The sequence below is a fragment of the Fundulus heteroclitus genome, chromosome 21, assembly GCF_011125445.2.
Source record: "Fundulus heteroclitus isolate FHET01 chromosome 21, MU-UCD_Fhet_4.1, whole genome shotgun sequence".
Taxonomy (NCBI): Eukaryota; Metazoa; Chordata; class Actinopteri; order Cyprinodontiformes; family Fundulidae; genus Fundulus; species Fundulus heteroclitus.
In genome coordinates, this window is record NC_046381.1 from 1,978,776 (window position 1) to 2,005,767 (window position 26,992).

Sequence of the window (26,992 nt, forward strand, 5' to 3'; positions counted from 1 at the left end):
TCCTGTGGAACCAACTCCCAGTTTTGGTCCGTGAGGCAGACACCCTATCTATTTTTAAGACTAATGTTAAAACTTTCCTTTTTGACAAAGCTTATAGTTAGAGTGGCTCATACCCTGAGCTATCTCTATAGTTGTGCTGTGATAGGCCTAGGCTGCTGGAGGACATCAGGGTCTAATTTTCTCACTCTACTGATTTCTACTGTTCTTCAGTCTACTGTTCTCCAGTTTTGCATTGTATTACATTGAAATGACTGTCGTCATTTCAGCTTTTAACTTTTTGTTCTCTCTCTTTTTTCTTCATAGTAGGTACACCTGGTCTGGCGTTCTGTTAACTGTGACATCATCCAGAGAAGACGGCTCACCCGCTACTACCATCTAATGTAGAACAGATTACTAGATCAATGTGTGCTTCTGTGCTTTTTTGTTTCTCTTGTTGTGTCTCTGCTCTGTCTTCTGTAACCCCAGTCGGTCGAGGCAGATGACCGTTCATACTGAGCCCGGTTCTGCCGGAGGTTTTTCCTTCCCGTTAATGGGTGGTTTTTCTTCCCACTGTCGCTTCATGCTTGCTCAGTATGAGGGATTGCAGCAAAGCCATGTACAATGCAGACGACTCTCCCTGTGGCTCTACGGTTCCCCAGGAGTGAATGCTGCTTGTCGGGACTTTGATGCAATCAACTGGTTTCCTTATATAGGACATTTTTGACCAATCTGTATAATCTGACCCAATCTGTATAATATGATTGAACTTGACTTTGTAAAGTGCCTTGAGATGACATGTTTCATGATTTGGCGCTATATAAATAAAATTGAATTGAATTGAATTGAATTTTAATGAAACCGAAGCGATAGTGGCAAGTTGTTTTTACATATATATATATATATATATATAACAGTATATGTGTGTCCTAAGTTTGTTCAGTTAAACAAAGAAACTTGAGTGTTTAATTTTCCTGCTTGACCCTCACTGATGACTCCAAAGGAGCTTCCTGTTGGACTTATCAGACATGGGACGCCTGCTGTAGCGAGAGGGGCTTGTCCTTTAAATGCAGTCAAATTTCATGCTTTAATGTTGCAAATAAACAGACCAATATGTAAAGGAGCAAACTATTATATTTCGGACGTTTCCGTAGCCGGTTTGTCTGTCTGCATGACATTTGGGGGAGTAAACAAAACAGGGTTTAGAGCAGGCAAATTCGGCATGGCTAATGGCTGACAGAGCTTTCTCAGGTGTCCACTTGTGGTTTTGCAGCAGCAGAATTTACACAGACACTCTTTAGTTTCATCATTTGAATTGTTCATAGTAATCATCTTTACTGCCACAAGTTTACATTTGGAAGTGTTTGTACCATTCTGCAGAGTCCCAGTTTAGCTACTGGCTCCAGGCAATAGTATTTCATTTATTTCCGTTAGCATAGTCCCCCCATTTAAAACAATGTAAGATTAGACAAGTAGGGAGTTTTCAAAGCTCGAAGGTATTGCCAGCTTTTTGAAATCAAATGTCACAAGATGCACCATTAAATGTAAGGTTTAAGTTTGGCTTGGTTTTGAGGAAATAACTGTTATTGTATTTAATTTCCCCTGAAGGAGGGAAATCACAACTTAAGTGTGAAAATCAGGCTCCTAGAAAGGCAAACACGCAGTGGAAGTTCACATAAACAGCTAGAGCATGAGTCACGTTGACCATTTATTTTTAACGGGAATGCCACTGAGTACAGACAGTAAAACTGGACGAGCATCCCAGTTAAACATCTGTGTTTCAACAAGGTGGCTGTTGTGCTGGTGTAACATCTGACTGAATCGTTCTTTTTTTATACTAAGATGTGGGGTCATTATGCTCACAGCTTTATCTAAAAAGCTTCAGATGGACATCTGTAAGATCCAATTCATACCTCCCAGTGGGGTTGCCAACTACCCGGTAATACATGGGACGTCCCATTATTTGAGCCAAATTGAAGTTTGTTTCCGGCTGGGACTGCAGCCTGCAATCTGTATACACAAACACTACCTGGCACTCTATGCCTTTCTTTCCTGGACCTATAGAAGGAAGTTGCATAGGTCTAGTGCAGCTTTGTGTCTCCGGTGGACTAAGTTTAATAAAGCGTTAAACATCAAAACATGCAAGGACTGCATTACTCAGTCAGACCTGGATCTAAACGTTAATTTACTGCTTTCGCTATAATGCTCCGCTTGATACTCATGCAAAAAACTTTATTGGACATTATTTTACGATTATTTCAAATGCAATGGACTGAGTAATGGAAAGGTAAAAGAGATAAAGGAAGGTGCAGCAAAACGTTAAAGGTGCATAGCCATATTATTTAACTTTTTTTTTATTATTATTCATACGTCAGTAGCTCACTCTGGTTTTTATGAAAGATTATCATGTCCTGCTAGCATATTAGGATTTTGCCGCTTTCTTTTTGCTCAGTTTGTAACACACACACACGCACACACATACACACACACACACACAATGCCAAACAGGGGCCACATCATCTAAGCAGCACAGACTTTAGACCGAGCAGGAGTTAAGATTTCACAGAATTTGCTTAATTTCTTCACATTTAGACCCCTGTTAAATGTGCCTTTTACATTCAAAAGAATACATGACAACATGTATATTGACAAGAGTGACAGCAGCTTTAAGGCCCAAAAGAGGACATTCTAGTATCTAATTAAACAGTTTGAATTTGAGAAATGAAAACGATCTACATAACAGTTATTATTTTTTCAGTCTTGGCATTGTAGAAAAGTATTTACGCTTTTTTTAATTATGCAGATTTCACTTCCTTATATTTTCAAAGAAAAGACTGAAGCAAGGGCACCTAAATATTACTTCTGACCTCTTCGCTGTCAGATTATCTAGAAATTCCCCTTTCTAAAAGGCATCTTTTGTCACTTCCTTCCCTATTCTTGGCATGGATGAAGAAAACGTCTGTCAAACAGAAGGCAGAACTCTCCTTGCACTTTTCTGTGGAAGTAAATAACAAAAGCAAGCGAGTATTACTCCATAACTGTGCCAACATTGCATGGGTGCTGATGTGAAACAAGCTGTGCTGAATGTGACGCTTATTTGCATACTGCACACGCTGCGGGCTTTTAACCAAACTAATGTCTTCTCTAGCAACAGAGTGCACACAGATCAGACTGATGGAAGGCAAATCAAATCCTCCCAAAGAAGATCCCTTGCCATTCACCGGCGCGTATCCCGCGCTTACCTCTACGATGTCAGAGTTGGTTCTGCTCTCGTGGGGTTCGTTGTACTCGGTGTACTTCAGCAGGACCTTGTCCATGTCGGTGCTGGCGTACTGAAACAGCTTGTTGGAGCTGTTGAAGATGATGAGGGCAATTTCACAGTCGCACAGAACGCTCAGCTCGTAGGCTTTCTTCATCAGGCCAAACTTTCTCTTCATGAAAGTCACCTGGAGAAACGAAGCAAACACACACTAATCATATGGATTCATGACGATAGCAGAATACGTTCATTAATGACCGCGGGACAGGTATACCTCGGATACATTTAATGTGCTGATTGAATCCATTGAGCAAATTTGCAACATTTATGTCATTATTTCCAACTTTACCGCTAACACCACGTCTTTATCTCATAAGTTGCACAGTAGCATTGTGAACAGATTACTCATATTCTCAACGCCTCTGTGTTGTTTGGAGTGGCTGTTTTCCAGCTAACGCTGCATCATCCCTGTTACAGTGAGTGAGCAGCTCACTCCCTGCAGTGAATCATACAGGGGTTTTTGGAGGTGTGCGTTTCTTTCATCATATCCTCCAGGATCCTGATACGAAATGTACAATCATACAGTATTTTTAGACACTGTCTTAGACTTTTAAAGCTTTTTGCACACAGCAGGTGTATCTGATGCACTCCTTGATTCTGCCCTTTTCGAAACGTGCTCTCTCATTTATTGTCGGCAGCTGTGGAGTTGTTGATTGTTCAAAACTTTCTCAAGTCTTCATTTTCTCTAATCCACACAACTTCTTAATTGTACTTCTATGATATTTACATACAAACCTGGGATGAAAGTAGTTTTAAATTCTTGCCGGCACTATTACTAATCCCCACCCGATCAGTTTCCTTTGATGAAAATCCAGTGTTGCCATTTCAGTGCAAAGTGGTGAAATTCTGCTAAAAGTGGATGCAAAGTTGGTTATTTAATATGCGATGTGGTTCACTATAGTTGCAAATACTTGCGCACATTTTTTGGCATTATTTTGTATGTTCCAAAGGAGGAACTTGGATTAGCACTGCCCAGAAACGGCAGGTTTAATCATTATGAAGAAGATACAGGCCAAGGGAAAAGAGAAACTACCATCTCTGTTCATGTGAACATCTCTAAATTCAAAGAAGAGCAGAACCTTTTTTCCTCTAATATATCTTAGAGCCACGAGCACAGCGGAGGACCTTCTGGATCAGTCCAATAAACCATGGTAGCGTGTCAAAGTCATCCATCAGACAGCCAGGACACACCAAACCATAGTTTTTTTTTAAGAGTGGAGAACTGTTTTTTTTATTTTATTTAATTTTATTTTATTCACGCGGAATAACTCAAGGCTCCATTCTTGGCCTCTTCCCCTTCTCTCTTTACCAAGTCCCATTGGGGTCAGTCATAGGAAAACATGGTCTAGCCTTCTTTTTCAGAAGACAGTCAAACTTTTATGACACTAAAAAGGAAATTAGTTGCTCTGCACATAAACTTCTGGAATGAATTGCAGAAATCAGGGATGTATACAAAGGTCTTACACCAGAACAATGAAGAGGTTGAGTTGTTTGGCTCCATTGATGTCTCTAACATCAGTGTTGACCTGGAACCTTAAAGTCGGAATCTGACACTGACTGCTACAGACCTGAACGTAAGACTTGAGAATAATCTTAACTTTGATGTGCAGTTAAAATTGTTGGTCCAGTCCAGCTTTTTCAAACTGAGACAGCTGACCAAAGACTTTCATCTATGTTTAATTACAAATTGCTTAGATTACTGCACTGGACTTTACCCCGGGCAAATAGTTTTAAAGGCCAAAGCCTATAGGAAACTGTGCTTTTATTTATATATCGTAATCCCAGATTCTATGGGTATAGGCGGAGCTTTTCGAGCTCTGTGCGTCACTGGTTCCTAGTGACAGTAGAAAAAAAAACGCTATATGGGAGCGGATTGGTTGGTCCCAGCATAATTTATTCTACCGTGTTGAGGCGCTGAAGTGGGCGGATTTTTTGTATCCTTTTGAGAAATAAACAGTGGAAAAACATGCACAAATAAAGACGGTAAAGGGCTCCTTTAGAGGGAAGAGGAGGAATGAGGGGGTTGGGCTGAAGCCCCCAAAATTACGAGTCCCTCAAAATGTCCCTTAAAAGTACGCACCTAAATTACGTGTGACGCAATTATGCGCACCTGAATCAAGTGCAAGGCGACGCAGCAACCCACCGAAGCACCGCTCGTTCTATGGCGTTAAAATTGACCAAAATAGCACGAAACACAACTACTAACTCTCCTATTGATTTCACTTGGGGCATTTTGCTACGGGTGGAAGCACATGAAACGTAATGGCACATGTTTTGAAGGCTGAACGCTGATATGAGCCTCTTGCTCCGAGGGAAGGGACAGGAGAGGAGAAGTAGGTAAGAGCGTTGAGGCCCAGACACACAGCACATACCGTTCAGAAACAAGTTAGAATGAATAAAAACGAAACTTAGAAACAGAATGTGATGTTTCAGACTGCATTAGTGGATCTATTTTCTGATCCAACGTGCAGCCGTGACCATTTCTGATTGAAGGCTTTATAGCTGGCAGCTGCTCTACCCTCTTACTGGTACTGAGTTCTGGCTTAAATTCTTTTAGCGGTACGCAGAACCGGACTGTACCGGCTTACTTTCTCCCATGATCCAAACCCTCTTATGTTACTGATAAATGTTTAAGGGTCAGGTTAAAGAATTATGAGGTAGTCCTCTCTCTTCATTATTCCACCCACTATGTGCAGTGCACCCTTATCCCTGGCTGAAAAAAACAAGCCCCAGAGCATGATGCTACCACTACCATGCTTGACAGGGGGTGCCCTATTCTTAGGTACTATTAAAAGCCTCCGCTTGGCTCCTCTAAACGTCCTTCTTGTTTCTGTGACCAAATAGCTCAATTTCTTCTTCCTGACCATAAAAAATTTCTCCGGAGCGCATCCTCTCAGATCATGTTGGTGTTAAAGTCACTTCAACATGGAGAGTCACACAATTGCTCCAGCAATTTAGGATCAGCTTGAGCCTTGCCAGTTCCAGGAGCCACAAGTGGCTCTTAATAACTTAAATAATAAATAAAAATAATAAATATCAATAATGATATTGCTAAAAATAATAAAGAGCCAACATAATTTTGTTTTTAAAAATATATAGATATAATAATAGCTCCTGGTTTTAGCAGTTTCTCAGTTGTTGTTTTTTTCATGGAATAATTGCATTGAATTTCCACAACAGAATGACACCAAAACTACGAGTAATACTTTTTAAATCTATTTTTCTTGTCATTAGGTTGGACAGTATGTCCTTTCTTTAAATTATTTTTCAGAAATATCAATATCCAATAGAAGAAAATCTATCCATCTTTTATTTTTTTCTTTATTTTAAAACTTAAAAGTAGAAATAAGATGATGGTTCTTTAAAAGTGACAATCTATTTCCTCCTGTAGATATTTATCAAAAATTACAAGTTGTAATTTTTCAAAAGATCATGTAACATCTGCAGTCCTAAATGAGGTTTATTTTGCTACACTGAAGGAAAAAGTGCCTCTTTGGAGCTGCAATGGTTGCAGACCCCTGTCCAAGCCAATTATCTCTTGTATGAAACTGATAATTTGGGTCAAATGGTTCAGCTTTTAGTATGGCTCTGATCTCACCTATCAAAATATACTACACTTAAATGCTAGGTCAATGCTAGAAAACCAGCATTGAAGTAGTTTTGCTGTCTAAATCTGATCTGATCTGATGAAAGAAGTGATCACTTTTAAAATGTGAGTTCTTCATGTATGCAGAATTATGGCTCTGTGTGGATTAGAGTAAATCCACAATAAGATTAATGTTGTGCACGCAGCTCTACTTTTAAAACCCATTAAAGTTGTATGTTAAGCAATCATTGCATCCTGGAAAATTAATGATTCAAATCCATCTTTAGAGGCCCTAAATTAATATAATATTCATCTCTGTGAGTTTTAGGTAAACTTCTAACCTGCACAGAACATATTCTAAATGACAAGCACTGTCTCTTAAAGTATATGTATCCTGAAACACCAGCGGTTACAGACAGTGGCAGTCTTATGGAGAACGCTGCTTTTTTAATATGACACTGAGCTGATACAGGGAAAAAAAACTACAACTGAGCACTGAATGCCAGAGGACTTTATACCTGCTAATAATCCTCTCTGAAAGGGATAGAAAGTGCCCTTACTATTTTATAAATGAAAATTGCTGCAAATTGCTGTATATATGTAGAAGCCTCTGGCTGCAGTCTTCAGGGGTCCGTGTTCGGCCCCAGTCACTGGCTGGCTTCGTCTGAGCAACGCTTTCCAAACATACATGGCAGATAAAGTGTCTGTTATAAACCTTTTAAGGCAAAGTGGTCTAAAGAACAAAAAGTCAGGAGACAATGGACAGTCTCTGATGTTATACTGGTTACCGCAGCAACACAATAGTCATGCATGATGACCCTCTGAGGTAAGGACACCCAGGGGCCGCTGATGACCTGAGAATAAAGACGAGGGCCGCAAACGTTTTCTAAAACTGCTGAGTATTATACATTCAGACTTGATGTCTGTCTATGTTTTAGAAAACGTTTAGGTCCAGGTCTGACTGAGTAACGCCGTCCCTGCGTGGGTGAATGCACGGGCGGCTTTGTGCCGGTGTTCTGTGGAAATTATACGGAAGCGCTACAGCCTCCAATGAGTTCAGGGATAAGGACTCGCACTCATGACTGAAAGGAGGCCTATTTTGCTTATTTCCACATCTCATCATATTGACATTTAAATATTCAGGAGTTTTCATTGGAAAACACGTAAAGGGTTTTATTTGGTTTTTGTGATGCCTGAGAAAGCACTTAATTTAGACTTTGTGTATGTTTGGCTGTATGCAAAAAAAATTACAGTTCACTGCATAAAAAATAAATTGCTAAAAGTTACATCAATAAATTAGTGATTTAGATTAATTTATCTTAAAATGAACTGATCAGTTGATTAATCTTCAGTGGCAGCCCTAATTTAAATATTGTCCCACTTTAACAACAGACTGATGCGACAGATGCATTTTAGCGCGCATCGGTACCCGACACCGCTCAGCACTCCAGGATTTGCCTAATGCGTCGTTGTTCTTCACCACCTGAACTGCAGTCAGTTGAGCAGACGGTTCTGTGTGGCTCAGAGCGTTTTTTTTTTGCATACTTGCCCGACCAGCACAGAACGTGGTCTGTGCAGTCTGGATGCTGCTGGAGACCGATCACTCTGAGTTTGGGGCTGATCGCATGTGACTGGGTCTCTAAGGATAATTGCTGATTGCAGATGTGAAGGAGAATTATGGAGCTTAATGGCCCTATTTAGCCCGTGTCATGTTAAGGTTAGAAAGCAAACCCTTTCAGGAGGACCGGTTCACATCCATCCTGAGTCACGAGTAAAAAAATAACTACAGCCCCTGTTAGAAGACAAGTGATGATGGTTTTTAACTATATTTCAATGGGAAGATAACATGTAGCGTTTCAGCCTCTCAGGGGCAAATCTTGGACAAACACTGAAGCATATTCTTTATCAGGTAGATTCTCGAGAAGCCGATAGCTCCACAGTTACACCCTCCTATACGGTATTGTCATTGCTATATATATGAAGCAAAAATGTGTAACAGAAAGATAAAACGAAAAAGCGGAAAAACGGCTAAAAACAGATGATGTGCTTGACAGATAAAACAAAACTGCGAGCCAACTTCCTAAAATAGAGTCCAGAATCTAAATATAAGACCGGCTCCGGCGATAGCGCCCGCGCGCCGTACAACTGCAGCAGTGTCCATCTAAAAAAGCTCCGGCCGAGACAACCAAACATCAAATGTAAACATCTTCCCAGATATTTATTTTCCAGCCACATCCCTATTTCCAGAGCCTGCATGCGCCCTGCTTCCAGACAGGCTGGTATTTGTTGTGCTGTTGGGGGCGATATATATAGAGGAGACAGACAGTGAGGGATTCCAGTGGGCAGCGGTGTGGCGACGTAAGGAGACGTGAGGAGAGAGGGCCACTGTGTGTCCCTGACGCTGACCCGCCCTGCTAATGACAGGGTGCTGTCCGAATGCAGCTAACCAGAAATTACTGCCCTCACCACCAGCTGTGTACACTGCTCGCTCTCAGAAGTGAAACGATGAAGAGAAAGCTTTAGGAGCTCGTCAGAACAGAGGCCAAAGGGTCTTTAATGTCTACAGTCATTTACAAAATGATCCCCACTCCTCGAACCTTTTCCCATTTCACCCCGTTACAACCACCTAAACTATGTTACTGGGATTTTAATGTGGGCAGTGTTAGTTTTCTACCACATATAGCACCTGGCATTTAGACCAAAAAGCTTCATTTTGTGACCAGACCTCCTTTCGCATGTTGGCTATTTTCCCGACCTGGCAAGTAGCAAACTGCAAAGAGGATTTCTTTTGACTTTCTTACAACAGTTTTTTTGTTTTTTCTAGGTTTGTTGAGGACACAACTTATAGCTGTCTTGTCAGCAGATGATTTCACCGGATCTCTGCAGCTCCTCCAGAGTCACCATAGGCCCTATTGGATGCTTCTCTGATTAATGCTCTCCTTACCAAGTGGTTTCTATTAAACATCCATCAATCATTGACTTTTAGATGATGGATTGAACAGCTCTCTGTGAGATTTCCAAAGCTTGGGAGGCAGTTTTCTAACCTAACCCTGCTTGAAACGTCTCCACACACTGCAAAAAGAGAACAAGAAATAAGTAAAATATTCTTGAAATGAATGCATTTGTCCTTGATTTGAGTAGGTAAATAAGATTATTTGCCAATGGAATGAGTATTTTTACCCCTAAAATAAGATAATTAAATATACTTCACTTGAAATAAGATGATGGAGATGAGTTGGTCCTATTTTAAGCTCAAAAATATTAGGCAAATAATCTTATTTACCTGCTCAAATCAAGGAAAAAATATCTCATTTCAAGAAATAATTTCTTATTTTGAGTTCTATTTTTGCAGTGCAACGTTCTCCTTGGTCTTCATGACTGTTTTCTAATGTTCTCTAACATCCATCTGATGCCTTTACAGGAAAGCTGCATTTATACTGTAGTTAAATAACACAGGTTGGTCCTATTCACTAAGTACTTGGGTTATAAAACCCTTTGGTTGCAATGGACGTATCAGACTAAAGTGAAATTAAACACAAATACATGGCACACACTTGGAGAATTTAGTGACTGAAATACTTTTTTCCACCCCTCCTCACATCGGTACGTTTTTACAGGTGTATTGTCCAGCCACCTCATCATGAGTCGGGAATTGTGAAAATTTGAATAATCAAAAAATCTCTAAACTGGAGCCCTGTCTTGGATTTCTGCTAAATTACTGTTTTCCGCTGATATTTGTACAGAGCCACAGCTTATCTATGTAAAGCACATGAAAAAAACACTTTTTTGTGCATTGCGGGGGGAAAAAAAGAGTTGCAACAAGAAAAGATGTACAGGGAAGAAGACACCGACCTGTCTGTTCCTCTCATCCACAATGCGAGTGATCTGAATCTTCTTCCTCCCCATGGCCGAAGCAAACTCCACTAACAGCCGAAGAGGAATACCAGCGGGCTCGAGGCGGTTAAAAATTCAACAGGCAATCCTCAACACATAGTCCCAACGTCAGCTGCTGTTACGCCGGCATCAGCTCGCCATGGCCTGCTGAAAGAGAGACACACTGGGAGTCAGACACGTCCTGATTTTCAGTCACTTCCACTCATAATGCTTTCAGGTGACATGTGGTAGGTTTACAGCAACATCAGCCATTAGGCTCAGACGATTCTATCTATCGCCATTAAGGCCATTCATGGGAGAAATGGTGGATCCTCAGCACTAATTCATGGCAGAATAGGTTAAGACAGTCATAGTTTTTTCAATTTTTGTTTGTTTTTACAATTTCATCTTTATGCCTAATTTTACTGCCAGAAATAAAATGAAAATACCAGCAATTTCATTTCACCAGATAGCAAGAGACATTTGGACACAAAGGATATAAAATACCTGATTTACAGCTACTAAGGAATGAACCTTCAAAACATCTCAGTTTCTTTCTGTTTAGCTATAAACCTGTAACTTCTGGATTTTTGCATTAAACAGCAGCAACATGACAAAGGAGCAAGCATAAACAAAGGTAGCCAAACATTTGTCTGTCTCTAATCTACTCCATGTCAAACCTAGTCCAGCAGGCACTAAACGTTTCTCCATTTGCAGGAACCACTCAGATCCATCATCTTGGCCTCGGCTCCGTCTGCGCTCTGCTGATTTCTCCTCCGGCAAGCGGTGCCCACCTGCGCTGCTGCGTCCCTCCTCTCCTCAGGCTCAGCGTTTCTGAGCTCTGCCTTCCCCCCGCAGAGCTCCTTAGCACTTTCCCTAATCTCATCTGATCTGGGAGGAGGCAGAGAGGGAGACGGAGCCAGGCTTAAACCTAACCCTCCCTGGACGTCTGCAGACCTTCAAGCTCAGGACCGAGTCCCAATTCAAGAGATGGAACCAATGCCGCGGCCCTTCATCAAATCAACGTGTTCGACCACTTTTTGCTGATTTGCACGGAGCTTATGTTCTGTGAGAGATAATACAGCAGAGTGGCAGTCACATAAATGCCACAAAATGAAAAATAACCAGAAATGAAGAGAAAATCCAGAGGTAATTTATAATGCATCTCCCATCATAGCTGCTGTTTCCCCCCCAAGGACTTTCTAAGCATTCAGGCTTCATTCCATTTGTATGATTAGTTAAGACTCTATACATTTTTATTACTTGTTTGTTTATTATAATATATTATTATGGTTTGTTTATTTGCTTTGTGAGATCCTGCATGCTATCATTGATCTGAACCCAGAAGACAAGCCAGCCACATCAGATCTGAACACACGGCGTTACAGACAAACGCTCCTTACATATTAGGGATTTAGAGGTCACAAGGATTCATTCTATTTTACAATCTGGATGATTGGATGGCAAGACCCAAATATTTTGAAGGAGGAAAAAAAAATATCCCCTTTATCTGTCTTATCATCAAAATCTGCTGCCTTTCTTTCCCAATGTGCTTGATGGGATAATGTCTTAGAGACACTGCTGTGGTGAACAAGAACTCTTTGTCTCGCTCTAATCGAGTCTCATAGTCTCAGAAAGGGACCTTTCAGTTCGTATCGCTCCAGTAATCTGCTCAACATTAGACATTAGTGTTAATCTCTGGCAGCCAAACACAGATTGAACCTTTTCACATTTTGACTTCTGAATAAAACTGGATTTAAATCCGGGGTGTCAGAGCAACGAGAGGCTTAATACAAATGCATATCCTGCGTTTCAGATTTTTTTTTTGTTCATTTTTGTATTTTTCTGCAAAATCATCCATTAGATTATTAAGGAACTGGTGAACACAGCACATATGTTATATAGATATGAGTCATATACCACCCAGGGAAGTGTTGGCATCCTCTACATATCTAGACAGCTGCCTGCACATGAGATTAAAAAAGCGTTACCATATAACAAACCAAGGTGCGACCAGCTCATATCGACTGTCAGTTAGCATTAGTGACTAAATAGCGGCACGCACATATGAGCCGCGTCAGAATAAGACTAATCAAGCTGTCAGGTTGGGAACCTGAGCTCTTGTTCTCACGTCTTAAAAGACAATTCATCTGCTATTCTGGAAGACTTCAATCTTCAGCTTTACAGCATTCAAACGTGTCATTTCCAGGCGGCACACATCAGAGACCTAGGATCGTTCAAGTGCAGCATTTACTAAAGAAAGGGGCGGCAAACATCTGGGCCATGATATGAGGCCACTCAAAGAGTATCAGTAATTATGTTTCTTGGTTTTAATTGCAACGCTTATGCTAATTCTAAAGCTAATTCCTAAACCACTAAGGTCTTCTGTTTTCTCTTTTTGTTTCTAAAACCTAGATTTTAGGTGTTTCTGCGTGGAGTTTGCATGTTCTCCCAGTGCATGTGTTGGTTCTCTCCGGGTACTCTGGCTTCCTCTCACAGCCCAACAATAGTCAAGTTAGGTTAATTGGTGTCTCTGAAATGTCCTTAGAAGGGAGTTTTTGTGTGTAGTGTAGTTTGTCACTGCCTTGTTCTGTAATGGACCCTGCTTCTCACACAATGTTTAAGCTACATCAGTTTATATTTAAGGAAGAGTTGATACTCTTCCTGTAGCACTAAACTCCTGCCATTTACTTAAATATAGAAAATCTTCAGAAAAAAACACAAAATATCTTCAATCCCAGTTCATAGTGGTAGCTGTCAGAGCCAAAGACATGCCACTTTTGCATGTACAATAGCACAATGGTTTATCAACGACTTTAAACGCAAAAAGGAGCATTTTATTGCTGATGCATTGTGTAAAAACCATGACCACTTTTTGTTCTTATATCTGCAACGCGCTGCAGCAACCCGAAGGGACGGAATCGCCTCCATAGTTTGACAACAGGTCTGTGCAGAGCAGAAAAGTACTGCAATGCATGAGCATCTGGGCGACACGCACCGCTGTGCCCTGCGCCTACTTGTGCTGAAGTGCACTGAGACAGATCAGATAAAGGGGCTTCAGCCATGGATACTTTGTTCGTACGCAGTGACACTTAAAACACAGAAGCAAACCAACATGTACCTATGGCTGCGTTGACCTAGATCTGTGGTCAGCAGCCAGACTCTCTTATATATCTCTTAAGTTTCAAAGCACGCATTTTGTTTATTTTTTTAAATGTTCAGCAAAGCCAAATAGATCCTATTTAACTGGATGATCAGGAAGATATATAGCTACTGCTGAAAACGGCAATGACAACATTAGCTATGATTATCTCACATGTATATCTGCTTTCTTTCTCTCCTATAAGGACGACTCCTACCGCTCTCTGTGAGCTTTAGCGTCGCAGCTACTAAAAATACGAATCAGGTGTGGGTATTTACAAGAGTTAGATCCAACTGGCCAAATATTTTTTATATATGCAGAGCATGAATGCATGACACTTGAAATATAGCATCGTACCCAATATTGCATCCAAGCAGTCCTCTGTGATATTGCACACATTGATGATAATTGCAACTTGATATATTGCACAGCTCTAAAGTTAAGGCATGTTTGCTAATTTCATCTGATTCATCAGCGGAGCTTTTAAAACATCTAAGCCACCCCTAAACACTTGCAGTTCAAAACCTTAAAGACTTCAAACATGAAACGAGTTGTTCCCCAGCGACCAAGTATTAAGTCAAATGAACAGATCGGCTTACTGACAAATGAATCATAAGTTGCAGCCCAAGTGTACAGTGGGTGTGTCTGTAATGTCTAAATGATCTAAACTATTTTGTGACTTGTCTGTGTAAGGGAGGTGTCTACTGCTATCAAGTCCATAAAAAGCACTATTTAGTTTGAAGAAAGCTGGAAACATGCACAGAGCGTGTTTTAAGCATGAATAGAAGCCGGATTACCCAGACATACAATAAATCTGCTTCAGTCTGTGAAGCAACACTGAGGTGTGTTCCACAACTCTTGTACATTTACCTCCCAGACAGAGTGTCCTGATCAATGTAGATGCAATTTGCTACCATGGTGGAAACTCTACCCGGCTGATGTAAGAATCGATGCAGAACACCGGCACGAGACAACCAACACTCACAAAAGCATCTGATAAGCTCGTAAGTCGCATCCTTTGGAAAGAAGAAGCACATTTGTACCATTTGATGATGCTATGGCTGACACTACAATCATATGCTTGACCAAATTATTTACATGTAATTAATCCCGTCTGAGGTTCTTATGCTCTTCCTTATTTTTTGGTCGCAAAAATGTGCAGATCTTTTAATGATCACTGAGACATATCTAAGGTTTTCTACACCTGCTGGCACCCCATGTTTCAGAATCAGGATCTTTATATATATATATATATATATATATATATATATATATATATATGAATCAGATGGGTGTTGTCCCAACATGTATGTGCTAAAGCTGACATCATATTTACAGATTCCTATCAGCACCAATGGCCTGTTCCACTGTTTTCTTTCATAAGACTGTAGTGCATTTGATTGTCTCTACTAACTTAGAGCGATCAAGCCCGAACTGGACCACACGCCACAGTTCATTAAAACACTGTTTCAGCTGTCCTAAACATTTAAAAAGGGAGCATTTTCTATCTCAGAAACAGGCAAAACATAAAAAGAGCCACACATGGGTTTGCCAAGCCTGGACTGAATACCTCTTTACTGACTGCAGAAACGACAACACAGTTTGGAAATTGTAAAGGCATTTACTGTATCTGTGAAGAAAGATAAAGGGAATTTTTAAACGTGCTCTCAATATTGCTAAAATCCCATCTCAGACAGTTTTTGTGAATCCAGTTCCCAGTGCTGCCTCGTCTAGTGAGCTCAGTGTATCATCACACCCGTAGTTTCTAAATATCCAACCTATTACAAATCAAGAAGCAAGTCACATCTGTGTGCCACAATGATTTAAAAAAAGTCATCTCTGTTTGGCTGCTGGTTGATTTAGTCGATGTGTCATGAGATCAAGGTTGGGTGATAAGTGTCGATTACAAAATGTTGTCACATACAATTTATTGGATGAGTTTTCAAATCTTCAGACTTACCCAAAGCTCCCAAAATATTCTTCTCTCCTCAATAAATTTCCAAAAGAAAAAACAAAGACAAACAAAAAAAAAAAAATTAAACACCAAATATCTTAGAGTGCAACTATACTATGATCAAAAGGAAGAAACCGTTGTTTTAAGCACAGAACAGTGACAGATATATGAGACGTGGATACAACTCGGCGTAAACTCCTCCAAACAGACAGCTTCCTGTTAACACTGTCTACTACATCACTTCCTGTGTTGTGAACTGTGTGACTCTCAGAGGGGGAGAGCTGATATCATCTGTCCAACCACAACACCCCACACACCACCCAGATAACATGTTGTGCCTCAGCTGTGCATCCCTTTGTTGCTAACAGACAATGAGCACGGAGGCTACGCATCAGACCAGCCAGAAGGCAACAGACGACACCCTGAACGCACCATTTGCAGCTGCGTCAGTAATTAACACAATCAATGAGGTTACACCCAACCTGCCACTGGCTTTGGATTCATACCTGTGCACGTTTCTCTGCTAAGGTTTTGTTTTCTACCTCCGACCATATCTCTCGTTTATCACTGCAGCGTGTCATGGGCTGCGGTGACACACACACTGCACCTGCACGTGTGACGTCTGCTGTATTTGTTTGACATTAAGTTGCCGGGTGATTTTATCCAAAGAGTTGCCGACGGAGTGAGGATGAAGACAGAGTGCACCGAATGTGCTTCCAGCAAGCTGTTAGGAAATCAGGTTTGGAAAATACCGGCGAAGCCTTTACAACGACCAGAGCCGAACGTTTTCACTGGCATGTAAAACAAGTGGTAAAAAAAACTAACACTGCTTCAACACAGCCCTCTGAGCACACCATAGCTCACGGTGAGCCAAGGTGGAGGCAGCATTATGCTGTGGGATGACTCAGGCTGCTCAGAGTTGATGGCAGGACAGATGGAGCTAAATATACTCAGGACAATGTTGAAAAAGAAATACCCCGCTAAAGGCTCCAAAACTTTATACTGGAGTGGAAGGTCCCCATCACTGCAAAAAGGGAACTGAAAGTGAGCTAATATTTCCTGAAATGAGTGTATTTGTCCTTCATTTGAGCAGGTAAGTAAGATTATATGCCAATGGAATGTGTATTTTGACCATTAAAATAAGATAATTAGATATACTGCACTTGAAATAAGATGCCAATGGAATAATCATGGTCTGCCAATGATTATTCCATTGGCAGACCATTTAAACTTGCCTGTTTAAATCAAGGGCAAACACACTAATTTCAAGAAAATTCTACTTACTTTAGTTCCCTTTTTGCAATGTTTCAGCAGGATCCTGGCTAAAATTATACAGCCTGACCTATAATGGATGGTTTATTTTTTTAATTTGTGTCCTGTCTGGCAATGTGGCGATAAGAAGTGTTGTCTTATTGACAAAAAGAGCCCAACAGGTTTGACTTTAACAAGTGGAGCCTTACTGCTTTTGCCATAGTGCTCCACTTGATTTATATATGCAAGAAGCTTTATTAGATTTCATGCTGGGACTATTTCATGTTTAATGGACACAGAAACAGAAAGGTAGAAGAGGGGAGAAAGAAGAGAAACAGATGAGACAAAATGCTAAAAGGGTTGAAAAAGAGAAAGAGAGGAAAGGAAGAGAGCAATATGACATCCACTGAGTCTGCTTCTACACCTGCAAAGAGAGATATAAAAAGAACAGCAAAACCAACCGATAGAGTATTACAGGCATAAACAACCAAGACCTTGATACCATCACTGAACAATATACAGTATTATTTGATACAAAATGCATAAGTGACAGCTAAAGATAATAATAGGGGTTTTCTGTATAAAAGTGAATGTGTAAATACTACAGATTAGGCCTGCACAATATATCCCAAATGCATGTATTTTGCTAAAAAGAATGGGCAAAGCTTGTAGAGCCATACTCCAAAGCCCCTGCAGCTGTAACTGCAACAAAAACTGGTTTTCAACAGGACTGACACAGGAGGGCTGAATATAAACCCACATCACACTTTTCAGATTTTTTTAAATTTGAAAATATATATTTTTAAATACAGTTTTAGGGAACCAGAAAGCCTATTAGAAGAATGCATACCTTGAACTGAACATTAAATATGAATTCCTTTTTTTCATCTAGCAACCCTTTTATTGCAGATGAGTGAAAAAAGTCGACCTATGCATATGGATGAAGGCTTATAGTCTAACTTTAGGAACTGTAAGTTTTGTAGTTGATTTTATTGACGTGTTTAACTGGGTATTCTAATTCTAACACCTGCATTACATTTTGTATATTAAGCTTACATCTTGTGGACCAGTTACCATATAACACTAAAGATCCAACATTACTGACACCCTCTCTCACTGATACCATGCGCTCTCTTAGCATCCTGTCAGGGTCAAAGAGAGATGCCTCTGATAATGGACTGTTGATCCCAATAAGTCCCAATCAATGTAACACTTAAAGTATAAAAATTGTTCTGAAAAACTGTTCAAGCATCATGAGCACTAATTAATACCCCCCTTTAAGTTCTTTTTAGTAAAGAATAAGCAAAACTAGAGCTGTTGAAGGTTAATCAAGTCGGGTCTTTACAGCACCAGGTTGTTTTCAGTACCAAGTGCCAGAGAGTAATTGGCAACCCTTTCATCCCCTCTCCTCATTAAAGACCTTGGCTCCTTCTCTAATTGGGATGACCCAAACATGATCTCTACACCAGCCTCTCCAACAGTGAATCAATGAAGCTTGAGGCGGCTGCTACGCAGCACGCACCACTAGTTAACCCCCCCGCCCGCCCTCAACCTTAAACCCTCTGAATAAAGACATCTCTGTCTCCGATATGTGAGGGACAGTACAGTGTTTTGTTTCAGTAAATTATGGAGGTGATCCTGGATGTCAGAGCGGAAAGAGCCGTGGTAAGACTCAGAGCGCTTTTCTCCCAGATAAAAGACCTACTCTTTACTTTTTACTGTTAGCTGATCTGTTAAAGACTGCTGACGGAGATTACATTCCTTATTAGTAGCTTCCCCTTCCCTGCAGCTTTGCTCATCATCTTGCTCTCTTCTCCCTCCCTGTAGGGTCAGGCTTGTCCTTCCTACTTGAAGCAGCTTATTTGCATTGAATCCATCAGAGAAGCAGGGGAAAGAGAAGCGTTTTGCTCAGGGCATAAAGACGTGGGTTGATAGAAGTTTTCCCCACTCACCAAACCTGGACATGCTTTGAAGTTCCCATAAATGGGGTTTTCTGTGGAAGTTCCTGGAGGAACTTATAGATGGTAAATAGGCAGTCTATGCGGTGGACCAGATCCCCGAGGGAGGAGGAGGGAGATCCCGCTTGTTTACCGGTTGAAGTGTTTAACACGTCGCATTTTATGTTCCTACTCTCTCCACATGCCCAGTTGTTAATCTGGGTTTCCTTTGATGTAAGCAAAGCAAATGGCAATTTATTCTAAACATGATGGAGATAGACCCACTTAAAGGAGGCAACAATGAAATTAGCATTTGCTTATGCAAATGATGCCCAAGAAGAACGCACGGTTTCAGGCCAAAAGGAGACACTGCTGCCCACATGTTGCCAGCATCAAGCAGCAAACGTGGCTCCATATAAATCCACCCAATGACTTTCAACAGCATTGTTTTCTGAGGCCTACCAAGGCTGTTTTTAGGGGTTTCATATTGGCAGCAATTGCTGACTTAGTAATAGTAATATAAATCTTGATTAGGTGGCCCTAAAGCTAATGGCTAGTACAAGAGGGGCCAAAACCATAGTGGACTTCTACCGTTTTGAAAAGCTCCATCTCAAACATGTCAAAGCAGTTTATGGAAATGTTACTTTCTTTACCTTTAAACCTCTTTCATGTCGCATATGTGGTCATTTAAAAAAGAAAACAGGACATGGAGGTGGGAGGTCCAGCCACTGACCCCTGATGATGGACGACCATCATCAGGGGTCTTCCTCCTTGAAACGTGAACTGAGAGCAGAACATGTGAAAGATGTGTCAAGGTAAGGCTGTGATATAAAATTAAACAGTATAAAAACTAAACGCGCTGTAGTTATTTAAGCAGTTTATGTCTTATAGATTTTTATGCAGCCTCACTTTTCTAGCAGGTTGGTACCGAGACCTGAAACACTTTACAAGCTCCACTTCTCAGAATGTGTTTGACACAGGAAGGTTACTGGTGGGACCAGCACCTCCTACCACTATTTCCTGTGTAAATATTGTTGGCTGAGCGTAAATAACTACCCGACGCAAGGGTGAAGGTGGTTTGATCTAGAGATGCGCCATAAATTGAATTGCAATTGTCTCTGTGATAGCAGTGTGTATTTGATATTCTATTTTGTTTCAAAACCTATTCATTCACGCTTTGCATGGCAACAACATGGACTGTCACAGCAAGCGATGGCCACGCCTTAGATTTTAGTGAACAAGAGGCTACAACTGATGGAGGGTTGTGGGGACATCATGATAATGGGATAGAGATATGTGGTTTAATCCCAACCAATATTGTCATTACAATATTCAACAATAATATCACAAGCGCCTGCTTTCCTAATATTGTGCAGCAGTGGTTTAAAGGTTGATAAAATAGCGTTCACATTACCTTCTGTGTTGCAGGCCTTTGTTCCTTGGATGCAAACTTTACCTAACTTTAGCTGCCAGGCCAAGCCCAAGTGGCCTCGCAAGGCCACCAGGTCTAGTTACAGAACATGTTAATACATGTTAACGTTCTATTTGGCCTGTGTAGAAAAGCTTTGAAATATTTCATGATTTGTTGAAACTAAATATTATTGATTGCATCAAATCTTGAGTGTAGAGGATGTGTTAATTCAAGGATGCAGTTATATGTATGGGATGGCAGGTGATCAGTCATGATGTACTTATTATGGCTAAACAGAGCAACTGAGGGGATAGGAGGGATTTTCTGACACCTTAAGGCAGTGGTTCCCAAACTGTGCTTGGTGGGCCCCCCTCTGATTTAAATGAAAGTTTTTGGGCCCCCTCCCAACAATCTTTTCGACAGTTGAACAAAAAAAAAAGCCACCTGCAGTAAAACATATAACAATAAAATAAACTTCAATCTTCTTTAAATCACAAAACTACCATGTTTAAAGTGGAACTGTTTTAAGTTGAATTGTCTATTTTACTGTGTAGTTTAATTCAACATTGCCATCAGTATATATGTTTTAAATAACGTCTCAAAATTGGTCCTTTTTCCAGTCCATTTCTACCATGCCCCCCTGCAATAACACTAAGCCCTCCCTAGGGGGCGCACCCCCACTTTGGGAACCACTGCCTTAATTAAGGAAACGATTATAGAATAAATACAAGGTAGTGGTGACAAGGTTATCAATGTGTTTAAAATTAGGAGATAGACTCACATGAGCTTGAGGGATGTATTTGATTGGCTAATTTTCTTCACCTGAATGGGTTAGTCCAGAAGGACAGAGAACTGTAGTCCGTCATGTACTCATCAGAAATGTTTTATTCTGAAGCATCCAAAAATCTATTTGGCAGTGTTGTATCTTTTATCTATGCAGACTCAGTGGGGTTTTCTTACACAACTGAGGATAATGAGTGTAGTAAGCTTAGCTGGGGGAGATTTCCCTTAATATTAGCAATGAATAGTGATTTTATGTCCGAACCGTAGTTCCAGGCTGTTCCAAATCTGACTGGACGGTTTAAAATGCTGCATTGCCAAGATCCAGCCTTCACCCAAGCTTAGAGACAAATGTCAAAAGAGAGCTTGAGACAGCAACAAATGGGACCGAAAACAGACTCTCTGTTTGTTCTGCTGAAGCCGTACCGGCGCTTGTGAAGTCAAGATGATTCCAAGAATGAAAACAGGAAACCATCTTTTCAAAATTTCTCATTAAATTTAGAGATGAGGATGAGAATTACCTCATACAACCAACCCTTTAGGTTTCTGATAATAAGCTTCTGATAATTCTCCGGTTATACCGAGTTTATATATAATAGTATTTTGAATATCCATTTCCTGGTCATAAAACCTTACCTCTTTAATTTGTGTGCAGATTTGAGTAATTTTCTGTTCATTGTTTAGTGAGGTAATCAGTAGGAAATAAATAAAGCTTGATAACAATGCTTGATAACAATGCTTAATAAACTTTATTTAAAAAGTTAATTTTAGTGTTGATTCAAAATAAACAGAAAACTTCAGTGACTTCAAGATGTGATATAGATCACTCTTTTTTGGAAAAGGTAAAGAATTCATCCCTCATATTACACTGTTCTGTAGGCCAATAAAGCTAATGAGTTTTTGTCTGAAGCACAAATAATTAAACTCATCTTCCTCCACCAACAAGTCGCGCTGGTTAATGCTGGACTGAAGCCCAGGCAGATCAGATGGATTAAACCTTAAATTATCCGCCGTGTCACCAGGCAAATGAAGACGCTAGATGTTTTCATATAGAGAGGAGATGACAAAATATGACAAAACCTTTAAATAGGGATATACATTTGTGAAACCACCAGTGAAGACGCGAGTTGCTTCAGGGCCCCACCATGTTCCTGTGCACCAGTGTTACTCACAATCTTCCGACCTAGTAAAAGCTCCAAGACAGCAGTCTGCTCGTTTAATTACTGCCCCCACTGTGATGTCATTTCATTATTGTGTTGCTTTTATGGCAGCGGCAATGTGCTAAGATTTTCCTGTCTCAACATAGAGACACTGATGTCATGCCTGTAACAAAGATCGAAACCCAAGCTGCAGCGTACACCACAGCGGGGCTTTCGTTCTTCTTGTTCATTAAACACAAACCCAGAAATCCAGCATGACTCCCGCTCCAACAAGCTCCCTTTTCCTGTGATTTTTTTTTTTTATCTTCATGCAATGGTTCTTATTGTGTCTTGCAAAAGTATTGATACTTGCCAAACTTTTTCTGCACCACGTGTCGCCTGCACGGCTAAAAACAAAGTGTAAATTGGACTTTTATGGCTTTCCTGTTGCTGCTCTTCCGTGAGTTTGAGATAACTGTCTCACCTCTTTGCAAAGTCTTTGGCCTCAAAGACTTTGCTGGATTTTGTTTAGGGACGTCACATTGTTTGCTTTTTAATTTGTAAAAATGCATTGTGTCATTTTTCATCCACTTCACAACTGTGTGCTATTTTGTGTTGGTCCATAACATGACATACCACTGGAGTACATTGAACTTTGCAGCTGTAATGTGGCAAAATGCACAGAGGTGTGAGGAGTAGCAATACTTCTGCATGGTACTGCACAAAGCATCAGTCCCACTGCACAGTAAATAATATTCACTGTGGGGGGAGCAGCGGCCTAGTGGCTAGAGAGCAGGACACTTGTGTCCCAGAGAGGCTGCAAGGTTTTGGGTTTGAATCCCACAGACTGCCACTCTGCATCTCTAAGCGAGACCCTTTGCCCCAGAATGCTCCCTGGGCGCCACACGGTGGCAGCCCCCTGCTGACTAAGGGATGGGTTAAATGCTCAGGATGAATTTCATTCAAATGTATATTGCAAAGACAATAAAGATGACAATTATTATTATAGTAATCCACAAATAAAGATTAAAGCCCTCTAGTCATCCAGCACACTGATGGTTCGATAGTCATCATGCATGTTTTTATTGGAAGACTTGCACCGCTCAGTGAAGATGTTCAAAGAGACACGCAGCCATGAAGAATCTTTAGCCTCAACCCAAGCTTTTGATCTGCTAAATGATATTATAATGAATGCTTTAACATTTTTTGTTTGTTCTTGGTCTCATTGAAATTCTGTGCTTTCAGCAAAGTAAAAACTTCCTTTTAATGCTGTGAAGCAAATCTTAAGTAGAGCTGAAGCGTCATCATTAGGGACCTTCAAGCAATTCTCCTCTGTCCCAACTGCTCCACCCCCCCACACACACACACACACACACACACACACACACACACTCGCATCTTTTACAACTTTGCTTTGCTTTTCTTCAGTACAGGCATTCTTCAGGTTCATGTACAGGACAGGAGCATTTCAGAGGTTTTAATATCATTACACAACTGGGTAATTTCAGCCTGATTAACCTACCAGAGCATCGCTACAAAGCAGGACGACAGACGCAGGGTTTTGGAGAAGTTACGCAGTAGTGTAGAAACTTGTGTTCACACAGTCTGGCGAAGAAGGCATCCCCCAAATTAGAGGAAAATCCCTAAAAGTCAGAAGCACTCAAGGTAGATGGACTGGGTGCTGCTGTAACAAACCAGTGCTCAGGAATGCACAAAGGAATGGTTTCTAGAAGCAAAGCCTGCATTAATGAAGTGTTTGAATCATTAAACCCAGCGCCAAGACCCAAAGCCGGCCCAGACCGCGCTCTGGTCTGGACCTAAGCCTTTCAAACCAACAGAAAGTTTACTAAGCCAAGACCCGGCACTGCTGTTTCAACTGGCAGAGCAAACGGCAGCCTATTTACTGCGAGCGACAAAGGCAGGTTTATACGACTGCCTCAAAGCGGACTGCAAGGCTAATATTTGGAAATTGTTTTGTTTGATTTCTGTATTTATTGAAAGTCCTTTCTGAGCCCTTCTGTTGCATTTTTAGCATCACAGGCGCAGCTATGAGGCCCAGTGGTCAGACGCAGCCAGTGGTCGGCAGAGTGTGGAAGGAGCGTCTCAACTGGGAAAGGAAGAGTCTTCGTTTACCGCAGATTAGAACATTTCCAGGAAACACAAGGAAGAGGAAGGAAGTGCATCGTAGGCCACGGCGCAAGAAAGACCAGAACAGCCACTGCATTAAAATATGATTGTTATTTATCTAACATAGGAAACTTTCAACATGTTTCTTAAAAGGAGTGATTTAAGCTATTAACATTTAAGCTATGAACAATATTATTAACAATCATCAGAATAAGATATGCAGTGTAGTACTTCATCTGAATTTAACGTGTAACATGCTGACATTTAACAATGTTCCCTGTCAGTAATTAGAATTGCAAATAGTGCCTTGTAGGAGTTTAGATACCCACAAACCTTTTTCCCATTTTGTCACATTTCAACCACAGACCTCCATGTTTTTCACTTAGATTTCAGACCAACACAAAGTAGTGTACAACTATTCAGCAATAAAACTGACACCCTTAAATAAAATCCAATGTACTGAAGCAAGATAATTCATAAGTAGAGTCCAGCTTTGTGTAATTCAGTCTGAGTATAAATAAATATATGTGTAGGTCATGAAGTTTTATTAGACAACTTTAGCAAACTTAAGCAACTTAACTAAACTGTTAATAGACCAATTCAGTAAAACATGGTGGTGCCAGCATTTATTTTAAAAATGTATACATTCGGGGGTAGTTGGGGGGGACGTGTAGTGGTTGTCCACCATAATCTCCACACTCTAGAGAGGTTCAGCTCCATATGGTTCAGGACCAAGTGGACCAGCCGATCCACCTCCTGTCTTTATGGCTGCATCAGACCGTGGTGTCATCTTCACAGACCGCTCTGCTGAGGTGCAGTCATTAGTGTACACACAGCAGAGGAGTGGGGAGAAAACACGCCTCTGGGGGGCGCTGGCGCTGACAGGTTCTTGTGAGGAAAAAGATGCTCCCCATTCAAGTGTTAGACAAAGGTCCTTGCCTACATTTGTAGGCTTAAATACAAGTGAGCATTTGTAGCCACACTTAAAATCAGCTGTTTGCAGATATTGTCATGAAATCTGAGTGAATGTGGGCTGCTTAACAAGCTGGTTGTGGTACCCCGAAACACCTGGAGCTGTTACTGCAACAAAAAGGTGCTTCTGCAAAGCAGAAAATACAAATACAAATATGCAACGCACTTTTCAGTATTTTTAAATGAGTCTAAAAATCATGCACCATTAAACAATTAGCTACTAGTTTTCTGTTGGGCCAATTAAAAAACAAAAAACAAAAATGCACAACTTTGTGGTTGTAGAGTTTGTAAAGTTGTAATTTTAAAGTGTAAAAACAATAATGAGAGGTGCTCTGGTTCAAGAAAAAAAAAAGATTTAAACAAATGAAAATCCCTGACCTTCTGATTGTGTACATTTGTTTCAAGTTTCAGACAGAGTGTCTGTTCAGTGAAGACATTTTCAGATATCACACAGGTCAACCTTATGCCAACAGAGCCCCTAAAGCTTAATATTGTTCATCCATGAAAGTCTTGAAAACTCCACCAAGTATTAAGGTAGTTGAAAATCTGTGAGCCCGGGAGCAAAGAGAGGGACCGACATGATGGCTATAGCATTCCTAGAAATGTATCTCATTCATGTTTCAGAAAAAGACACAAGTTTAAAATAAAACGCTCAGATTAAAGTTCTTACCTTGACTGGCGGCAGCTGGAGGGAGAACAGACCGACGGATCGAAGATGGTCGAGAAGCTGCAGCCAAACTTTCTCAGAACGATATGGGGGAGAGGGGAGGTAGAAAGAGATTAAGTTAATTTCTTTCTGACTTATGACCAAAAAAAGAAACTGTCTGCTTTCCCCCAAACATGTTTTAATTGATAGAAGGAACAGACTTGCATGAAGGTGAAATCTTAATAAGCAGCTCTCGACTAGGGACTGCATGTTTTTTCTCTCAGCCGTGCAAAAGGGAACTAACAGTGCAGCTCTACAATTAACTGATCTAAATGTGAGCATCAGTTCAGACGCCTACCATTGAGAACAGAAAGAGCTAAAGCTTTGAATCACTTCTGCTGTGAGTGATGCAGCATGCTTCAGCCATCAACACCAGTAACCAGCTGACTAAAGAAAAGTGGTTGAGAAGCCAATGTAGTCACTCAATGAGGACATTTAAGACCAACAGACACATGAGGGGGAGCTTTGGGTAAAAACAATAAAGCATTTTCTTCTGAAGTGTTGCTATTTCTGTGAACAACATGACCCCAAATATCCTATAAAGAGAGAAAATAGGGAGAAAACTTCTATGTTTTATGGCAAAATGTTGCAAATGCTCCAAGAGCCATTTAATAACTCTGAGCTGATATGATGAGCTATGATGACAAGGTAGAACAGGGGAAACATTTTCACCACTACGGTCCATGTCTTCCATCACCATGATGTCCAGAAATGTCGCCGTTAAATTCTCAGGTCCGGGCAAAAGAGAACAAAAAGCGCCTCCTACTGAGAATTTGTGTCATTGGTAAGTACGGTTTGGATGAATGGTAGCTAAGATAT

At 40.7% G+C, this 26,992-nt stretch overlaps 1 protein-coding gene across 3 annotated transcripts in view; it reads right to left on the bottom strand.

Moving 5' to 3' along the window:
* Positions 1 to 26,992, bottom strand: part of LOC105934150 (myocyte-specific enhancer factor 2A) — a 53,324-nt gene that overhangs the window by 20,178 nt on the left and 6,154 nt on the right. Inside the window, exons 2-4 of one of the 3 annotated variants that reach the window (XM_012874013.3) lie at positions 26,138 to 26,205; positions 10,734 to 10,922; positions 3,219 to 3,422 (exon numbers count right to left, since the gene is read on the bottom strand). In XM_012874013.3, the coding sequence (XP_012729467.2) occupies positions 3,219 to 3,422; positions 10,734 to 10,787 (258 nt within the window). In that variant the 5' untranslated portion in view covers positions 10,788 to 10,922; positions 26,138 to 26,205. Of the gene's footprint in view, positions 1 to 3,218; positions 3,423 to 10,733; positions 10,923 to 11,434; positions 11,596 to 26,137; positions 26,210 to 26,992 lie in introns of those variants that run through there. The other 2 variants (XM_012874012.3, XM_012874014.3) reach the window with 2 other exon arrangements.